The sequence below is a fragment of the Miscanthus floridulus genome, chromosome 13 (genome assembly GCF_019320115.1).
Source record: "Miscanthus floridulus cultivar M001 chromosome 13, ASM1932011v1, whole genome shotgun sequence".
In the NCBI taxonomy this organism is placed as follows: domain Eukaryota; kingdom Viridiplantae; phylum Streptophyta; class Magnoliopsida; order Poales; family Poaceae; genus Miscanthus; species Miscanthus floridulus.
Genome location: NC_089592.1, coordinates 15,150,091 through 15,159,452, shown reverse-complemented (window position 1 = coordinate 15,159,452; position 9,362 = coordinate 15,150,091). Strand labels below are relative to the sequence as shown.

At 45.1% G+C, this 9,362-nt stretch overlaps 1 protein-coding gene across 1 annotated transcript; it reads right to left on the bottom strand.

Moving 5' to 3' along the window:
• Window positions 1–364: 364 nt before the first annotated feature.
• On the bottom strand, window positions 365–7,559 carry LOC136500963 (oxysterol-binding protein-related protein 2A-like). Its single transcript, XM_066496444.1, has 10 exons — window positions 6,980–7,559; window positions 4,337–4,699; window positions 3,968–4,046; window positions 3,378–3,781; window positions 2,736–2,891; window positions 2,278–2,445; window positions 2,045–2,185; window positions 1,231–1,458; window positions 1,035–1,148; window positions 365–901 (listed from the first exon to the last, which is right to left on the bottom strand). Exons 1-10 carry the CDS (start codon window positions 7,421–7,423, stop codon window positions 746–748), a joined length of 2,253 nt encoding a protein of 750 aa, XP_066352541.1. The 5' UTR covers window positions 7,424–7,559; the 3' UTR covers window positions 365–745.
• Between the last annotated feature and the right edge of the window lie 1,803 nt (window positions 7,560–9,362).

The window sequence follows — 9,362 nt, the reverse complement described above, 5'->3', positions numbered from 1 at the left end:
GTACGTAGCAGTCTGCTTTTGGGGGCCCAGCCCAGAGTGCATGTCTAGAGTCTAGTGTTTCTGCTTCCCTCTGTTCTCAACTGTTTCTGGAGTCTGTAAGCCATTATACGCTTAATGCCTTCTATAAAAGCAGGGAAAGATCTTTCACTAAAAAAAAAAGAGATGATGGTAGTATGTCCTGCTAGGATCATAGTGTTGAGACCTGTGCTGTTGATTTTTGAAGATGAAGCGATATCCACCGGGGATCAAGAAGGAAGTAATTGTTTGCTGAATTATGTCAGGACCATGTAAGTTTACTGCCTCTTCTTCTCTACAGAAGGTGCTTTTCCAGCCCCGGGTGCAATCGGCAAAAACACATTACATGTGCAGGCAGACTTTTGCCTAGCCGAGCAAGCAAATCTCTTCCACAGTGTAACGTAGGCCAGGTAGCCTACTCAGCAACAACAGATCCATGTTCAACACAAGGAACCAAAGAATGAATACCAGCATTCTTATTTGCATTGGAACTATACTATACTAACACGCTGGCGATGCCTCTTCGTGGTCAATCATATACTATGCTACCATTCAGTTCACGATGGCAATGCCTTCGTCTCCAATGTTCTACTCCTCGCACAAGGCTCCTCCCTTTTCTTCTTCAGCAAGAGGATGCTCCATTGGAGATGGCAGTGCTCCAGCGTTTCTGAATGGCGTTACCTGACATGTGTTGGCTACTTGAACCTCTGCTGCTGCAATAACAAGGTGCTCATGTTTCCACAAATTCCCCAAATATGTCGAGGCACCCATCCCAGCAGCACTTCTCTCTTGTTTCCCAGTATCCGCCTTTGTAGCGATACGTCCCGTCCTCGGTGTCCTGCTCGAACCACCTGGGTTTCCAGCCATTGTCTTGAAGTTTCGTTGACTGCAATGAGACAGAATAGGATGAAACATCATGTTGGGAATGTGATCTATGAAAGGCTCAACTTCTTCCAAAATTATTCGGCAAGATCCTCTAGGTCAGTTCTAAATTTCACATAGGAAGCGAGAGAGGATACCATTCTTTGCCGGCGCTCCAATCTCAACTTCTCTGCATTCGCCTTCTCGTATTCGCCATTCTCTAGGTGGCGCTGGTCTGGTCTGAGCCGTGAATCAGTAGGTGGAAGTTTCTCCTGAATCCAGGCATGGCCAAGCAATTAAGGACAAAATCTTGATTACGAAACACTTATGTTGCAATCACATGTAAATCCATACCAGCAGCCCTGGGGTCAACTCATTCAGTGTGATCGCAAATGAAGAAAAATTGTATCGTGTTGGGTTAGGAGCAGGTTTGTTCTTTTCCCACAGCAGCGAGGCACCTTTCAGTTGATCAGCGCTCTTCACCTTGAAAGTATCAGAATTACTACAATACATGCTTTCGTCCCACTTCCCTATCAAAAACGAAGCTTTGTTCCCATTATTGTCCTCTACAAAGCCTTGTACCTGTGGACAAAGTGCATGCAACAGATAAACATAATGCAGTGTATGAAAGAGGCAAACATACAGCTAAAAACAAGTATGCACCACAAATTTAAACAGTGAATAACTTATGGTAGCACTTGAATTAAATTACAACTCAGATGTCACACATAAAAGACGGGAAATATAAGTTCTGTAACCTAGGGTCAGTAAGTATATAACGAAATTTGTAAATCACTGCTAACTCAGTCCAAATTATATCATCAGCACAAGGAGAACCACTTGCCCCAAGTGATCAAAGGTCAAATGGATGCTAAGTCTAGCCACTCATATTGAGACCCCAGGCCAAGAGTTTGAAATCTTGCAATGAAAAGTGGTTTACATCTCTCCCACAGTTTATTTGTCAGATGCTAAGAGCATGATAATCATGCAAAACTCTTCATATGTAAATGCCAACAGCACAGAAGAAGATAATGAGTTCACCACAGATTGGTCAGAAGGTAATGTACTCAAAGAGGAAAACACATGTGGACTCTACATCCCTTGTTCACAATTGTAATGTTTGAGTTGACACTTAACAGTACAAAGAAAGGAAGTAAGCGAAACATACTAGATGAGGATTCCGGTCAAGAAGTGATGGCTCTTTGAACTTCAGTTTACATGAATACTGATGATTCCCTTTTATGTGCATTGTTCCATGGTGGCTGCAGTACAACTTCCCAAGAATGAGATTGTGAATGGTTGTTGTGACCTGAAAAGGCAATATGATAAGAATTTAGTTATGATGAGAAGAAACTTATAATATCAATCAGCAACATTAGTATCTCCAGTTGTGCTGGACACCTTATTCCATTGGAAGATTTCACCATCCTCAAATTCCAGAGTCAAAGTGCCAACTGGTTCAACTTGAATTGACTGCCCCCAAAACTTGGATTTGAGATTGCTGTCGCCCCAGAATTTCCATCCCTTGCCTTCACAGTGGCAGGCAATCAGCATTGGATGATGACTAACCTATTGGTGGAAATGTTGAACAGCAATGTAATGAAATTGAAGTCTCCAATTCAAAGTACCACAAAGTAAGATATGGATGATTAGTAAAAAGGTAGACAAAGGGGCATAGCTCTATCAGAAATTAAATGACTTTGGAATGGACATATAACAGTAGTTTTGCATTATATGAACATAATCGAAAAAAATAAACTTCATTTTCTTAGTAAATGTATAACATTTCTCATAAATCCTTCCCCCAGAGACCCAGACAGCATCTCTTGCACAAGACAAACAAAGCGTATTGAACTAACCTTTTCTGCAAAAAAACGAACTCCTTTGTCAGGGTAATCAGCTTCATAGGTCTCTCCTAGCAATGGATTGAATGGTTTGCAAGGTCTTGCAACAGATGAAGCATAGCCAGAGACCGCAAAAGCAGCTACTTTGAGAATTCTCATGAGGCTGTCCCCCTAGTAGATTTCAAATATAAGAATGAGCAAAAGTTCATATAACATAGCAACATGCATGGTATTAGAAACATGCTATATGTTGATACACACAACTGCAGCATTGCCCTTTTCCCTAACAAGTGATATTGTACAGCATAGCTGAGCAAAACTAACAGATACAACTATAGTACTCTGAAAACACCTTTCACTTTTTTTAAGAATGAGTAAACTACCACGCTTATTAGCAGAGTATACTGCTTGAACAATACTGATGAGTTCCCAACATGACAACAGGTACTAATATGTAATCTGATCAGCAGATATGACACATCTAGTTTCAACTTGCCTCGCAATCACATTTGAAGATTGAGTTTGCTGATTTGAACTCTGATGCAGTGTTGAACAAGAAAAGGGATTGGAAATAATTTCGTTGATCTCTGCCACTCATGGAAAGCAGACGAAATTCCTAGACATGTGCAATACCAAAAGATGTGAAAGCGATCTTACCACTTTTCCATGTTGATATGCCTGATCCAAGAGGTATGAATATTCCAAATCTTCAAAGCACTTCTGAAGGGATGAGAGTGGTTCATTGAAGTAAACTGGAAGACAAACTCGTGTCAAATCCTTTCCAACGCTATCTTTAATAATGGACCAGAGGCTGATCCCTTTCTCTTTCTCAGTAGGCTCAGGCAGCCTACTCCGTCGTGTGATTTGTGGTAACCTGTTGTTACTGGAATCATGCGTTTGGGAATCCACAACTTCCTGACCAGTTAACATGGTTGAAGATCTGTTGTCTGACTCTGTGAAGTAGTCTACAGAATCAAAGAATGTAGATTCATCTCCACAAATCAATTCACCTCCATCTTGCTTCTCAAACTCATGCTCATCAGATTCTGTTGTGCTATATTCTGGGCAAGAACAACAATTGTACCATTAGCAAGATGTTAATTCTTAGGAAACAAATGTGGGAGTTCAAAATTACTCGGGCTACTTGAAACACAAACATGAAAGGAGTGAAAGACACAAGAAACAGATAAGTAGATCATGTAGCTGGTCTAGTCCTGAAAATAGCCCAGTATGTGTTAAAATCGTACCACTAAAATTTCCATGCCGAGAACTAGAGAAGTCATTTCTTGTCAATGCCTCCTGTGTTATACTTCCATCTTTACCTTCCTGCACAAATATGTGTGTAATACACTACGTAAAATTCCTGCAGGAAAAAGAGGAGAGTAACCATTCAAGGAGTAACCTTTGCAAACTTATATAACTATTTCAACATGAGATACGCTGATTGGCAGGAATTTAAGAAGCCACAAGTATATATAGACACACTATTACTTTCAGGCATCAAGTCGGTTGCTGCTACTTATCACTGTTGTGCAAAGTAATGACTGGTTGCCGCTACTGGACACCGTTGTACAAAGTCATGAACACCTACAAAGAATGTATGCAGCTCTTCTTACCTCAAACTGATGTCTGCAGGACCCAAACAAGCTTAAGTAATCCTCGTAACGTCGCTTCAGTTGCTTCCGGTAACTTGAGAACTCAGAAAGCACAATCTGTTCACAGTCCTGTATAAGACTCTCATTCAGACCCTCCTGATGCATCCGATCTCTAAGCCTTGCAGTTGAAATCGAAACATCGCTCTGCACGAAAGCTACTCTCCCACTGAGTGACCCAAGAGAATAAACACTCCTTGCCAAGATCAAGGCCTCAATCCAGGCAGCACGGTCATCTTTCGAGTCCGTCTTCAAGTGAAGCGTCTTGGTGGGGGAAAATATGTAGAATCTCCTATCGTCCGACTTACTCTCCCGAAATGCTGACACCTAGAAACATAGTAACTTATTAGCTCCCATATGTTTGTAACTGGGTAGCCTTGCACATGAAAAATGTGTACAACTTCCCTTGGCCTTATGCAATACTATGCATCAGGCATTCAGGACTAGGAAAAGCATATACATACACAGACCAGCATCCATAATATCTTATAGACAAGCTCTAAACCTTCTATTAAAGCCCCCTTTGGCACGGCTCATCCAAAACGGCTTCACTGGTGAAGCCAAAGCCGGTGAAGCTAGAAAAACTGGCTTTTCCTGGCTTCTAGTTCATTTTAACCCCAGCTTACAAAACGGCTTCACGTTACAGTGTCTCGATTTGCGTAAAATAGATGAAGCCGAAGCCGGCATAAGCCGTGCCAAAGAGACCTAAGAAACGGCAAAGAGAACACAAGAACTGATTTAAGGAACAAGGAAAGGTATTCCCCAGAAGAAAAAAATATAAATCGGACCCCTCTCCCGTCAAATTCAATCTTTGGTTAGGGGGGAAGGGAAACAAAATGAAAATCCAACGCAAAAAAAATGAGGGGGGAAACAAGGATCTCAAGAAACCAAGAAAACAAATCCAAGCTACAATCTACCTCAACCAAACAACCTAGGCAGTTCCTGAAGATCCACAAAACCCCACTGATTCAATCTGACATAGACCACAGGTCCTCCATTTTTATTCCCTCCCCTAGACAACCTCTCTCTTCTATGCGGCCACTTGGATGGACTGTGCATGCTTTAATTCTTGGGACCCATGGGCAAAGACCTTGAAAAGATCCGGTGATAGTACTACACTGGGAGCTCAACAGCTAGTAAAAGCCTTGTGGAAAAGCGACCCCTGGAGCAGTACAAATCAAATGCAAATTCCAAAAACATCCCCAGAGCATATCCTATCTCGTAATCACATTAAATTATTAAACTTACTCCCTCCGTCCAGTAAATTTTACAATTTAAGAGTTCAAATTTGTCCAACAAATTTTGCAATTGTAGAATTCATAGGGTCTATCATGCTAGGCTATCACATCAAGGGGACCCACATTAGACCCTGTGCTGTTGGTGATTTGCTCTTCCTCACAGTCCACGGATGTCTCTAGGACGATAAAGAAAATAAAAAACTGAACTTTGGGTCAGTACGTCAGAGCAAATACAAGGGTATTTTGGTCATTTGTCATGTGCATTGCTACCTCCTCCAGTCCTACGATTGCAAAATTTACTGGACAGAGGGACACTTAGCACCTGTCATGTGCTCATCCATTTGGATGAATCCTATCATACAGCATGTTTTGGGTTAAAAAAGCGTGCACAGTAACAAGACAGCGACTAACTGATAAACTCGGCTTGTCCTAATCGATCTGTATCAACAGAATGGCAACAGAGCCCCCCATCCTTTTCAGAAATAACAACGAGGCCTGGAATTTAGACAAAATCTGCGAAAAGATCAGGATTTACGTGCAAGGATGTACCTGATCTCGTGACAGAGAAAGGTACGGCCCTTTTGGAAATATATATACTCCCATATACTACTGGTAGCATCAGAAAAAAAAAAAAGCGAAGCCTTTTGTTCATTTAGACTCCAAGCTAAACTAGATTCTGCTAAATTTAGACAGGAACCTGTCTTAGGGCCACTAATGAGGTGGTTAGTCAGTTGATTAATTAATCAAGCATGCTAATTTTAGCACCATTGAATGGATTTTGAGGGAGGGGGCGATCTGAGCAACAAAATGGACAGGATTGAATGATTTGTCACGGCAATGCACAGACAAGGAGAAGGATGGAATGAATGCGAGTATCCTAGCAAAAGGAAAATAGAAAAGAGGTCACGTCATTTCGATCCAGCAATGTGACGATGTCTCCCACCTACCATTCCATCATCATGAGCAGAACTCGACACAAGAATCTACCTTGCACCCCCCTCAAAAAGAACCCAGAGGCGAAGCCAATTAAATAGAATTTCTTTTTTTTTCCAATTTTGCAACACTTTGATCCAACCAATAGTGGCGCTGGCTGCATCGCGAAGGCAACCAAATTCCCCGGGAACACAGATTGGCATTACGAGAAGAAGAAAATCTCCCAAATTCAGAGGGCGGTTAAAATGTTAAAATCAGTCTCGAATTGCATTCACAGAAGGAGCAGTCAGGAATGCGGGGAGAAACCGTCCACAGGCAAACGAGAGGACGAAATCACGAAACGGAATCTGCCCCACCAGTGGGAGGATCGGCCGGCCGGGATCACGCGCCAACCGCACGGGAGGAGGAGGAAGGGACAGGGACGAGCGAGGCGGACCTTGAGGAAAACGACGCCGGCGGGCTTCTCCGTGCGGTGCGCTCCTCCCACCCTGGAGCCGATCAGCCTGACCTCCCCGTCGCCGTCCGCCGCCGCGCCCGCCCGCGCCCCGGCCCCGGCCCCGGCCTCGGCCCGGGCGACGCCGCCCGCGTCGGCGGCCCGAATCTTGGAGTAGGACAGGACGCCGTCGCGGAGCGAGAACCAGCGCTCCCGCCACCCGCGGCCGTAGTTGGTCCACTTGTGCAGCACGCCCTCCACCGCGACGGCCGGCCCCGACGCAGCGGCCGCGGCCTCCGGCTCCGGCGTCAGCGTCGGCGTGGCGTCCCCCGGCAGCGGCGGCGCGGCGGAGAGGCAGCACAGCGCGCTGTGGTGGAGGTGGCTGCTGCCGTATTGGCCTTTCCCGTGGCCGCGGCCGCTCCCTCCGCCTCTCATGCTCTGCGTCATCCGGCGCTGCGCGGCGCGGCGCTCCGACGGCGAGGGAACGGACGGGACGGGACGCGACGCGGGGGAGAGAATCGACGGGAGGTCCGCTCGCCTCGCCAGTCGCCACGCTTTATTTTTAGCAGCGGTTGGTCGCTATTTATGTGTGGGCCCACCCGCCCGGTGGCGGTGCCCTCTTCTTTCTCCCCTGGCTGAGTTCAGTTCGTGAAATAAAAATATTTAATATCACATGGGATGTTTTATACTTTGAAATGGGTTTTTAGATATTAATAAAAAAAACTAATTGCATAGCTCTGAAACTGTGAGACAAATTTATTAAGCTTAATTAATTCGTCATTAGCGCATGTTGGTACTGTAGCACTTATGGCTAATCATGGCCTAATTAGGCTTAAAACATTCGTCTCGCGATTTTCAACCAAACTGTGCAATTAGTTTTTTTTCATCTATATTTAATACTCCATGCATATGCCGTAAAATTCGATATGACACTTTGGGATGAAAATTTTTGGAACTAAACAGGCCTTGTTTACAAACCGGGCTTTACTTGGGATCTTTTAGGAGTGTTTTTTTTTTTTGTTTTGGCCTGGGGCTTGTTTAGTTGGCGAAATTTTTTGGAAAATGGTATTGTATCACTTTTGTTGTTATTTAGCAATTAATGTCCAATCATAGTCTAATTAGGCTTAAAAGATTCGTCTCGTCAATTTCGTCTAAACTGCGTAATTAGTTTTATTTTTTATTTATATTTAATGCTTCATGCATGCGTCCAAAGATTCGATGCGATGAGGAATCTTGAAAAATTTTACAAAATTTTGGGAACTAAACACTACCCTGGTCTGTGTCTACAAAACTGCAACGACAAAATTTTCGACTTATAAAACCACCAACTAATGACACCCTGTCTTGCTGAAATAGGGATTAGGGTATTATCTCATCTCACCTTGTCTCTTCATAGTATGATAAAAGGGTATCTATAACATCAACCATTTTAATATGATAGCGCATGTTTAGATAATTCGTTTTAGGTTCTACTTGTCGGGGACCTAATACCAGGATACCCCAGAAGGTGGAACCAATAACCACCGAACGTGAAAAACTTCTGGACGCATAAAGGCGCCATGTCATCCCTTGTTCGAGTGGTAGGAGTTCTGTTCCGCCTCGCCCGACACCTTTGGGACGGGCTCGGTCTCGCCCGAGGGCCGAGGGATAAACTCCGTCTCACCCGACGTCTTTAGGGCGGGCTCGGTCTCGCCCGAGGGCTGAGGGATGAATTCCGTCTCGCCCGATCCTGGAGGGACGAGGTCAGCCTCACCCGATGCCTTTGTGAGATAACCCTGCCTCGCCCAAAGGCTCAAGGCTAATCTCCATCTCGCCCGACGCCTTTAGGGCGGGCTCGGTCTTGCCCGAGGGCTGAGAGATGGATTCCGCCTCGCCCGATTCCAGAGGGGTAGGGTTAGTCTTGCCCAAGAGATAGGGATTGGTCTCCGTCTCACCCGACGGCCAAGAACGAGCCTCGTCCTGATCGATATCTATCCCTCGTAATAATGGGTACAGGACGAGACAAGACGTTCGGGTCAACCATAGCTCCAAGGACCATACCCTGCGCCCTGGCAGGAAAAGGACTGCCAGGGAACGACAGGACTGATGCTTTAGACCCTTCCGGGTGCCGCAGAACCCAAAAGGCATTACAGGTGCGTGCACCTTGCCCTGTAGAGTTGTAGGCGCCGCCTTTAGCTCTAAGACACGAAACCCGACGAAGATATACGACAACCGCTACGCTCTAGGAAAGGATTTGCTATCTCCATAAACGACGGGTATTCCGTCACCACGCTGTGGACCCGGGGGAGCGGCGCCCACTTCCCGACCCCCCAGGTCCTCCCAGTCAGAAGGCCTTGGCCACGGCGCTACACCAGACCCCAACCCCGCATTCTCCCAACAAGGAATC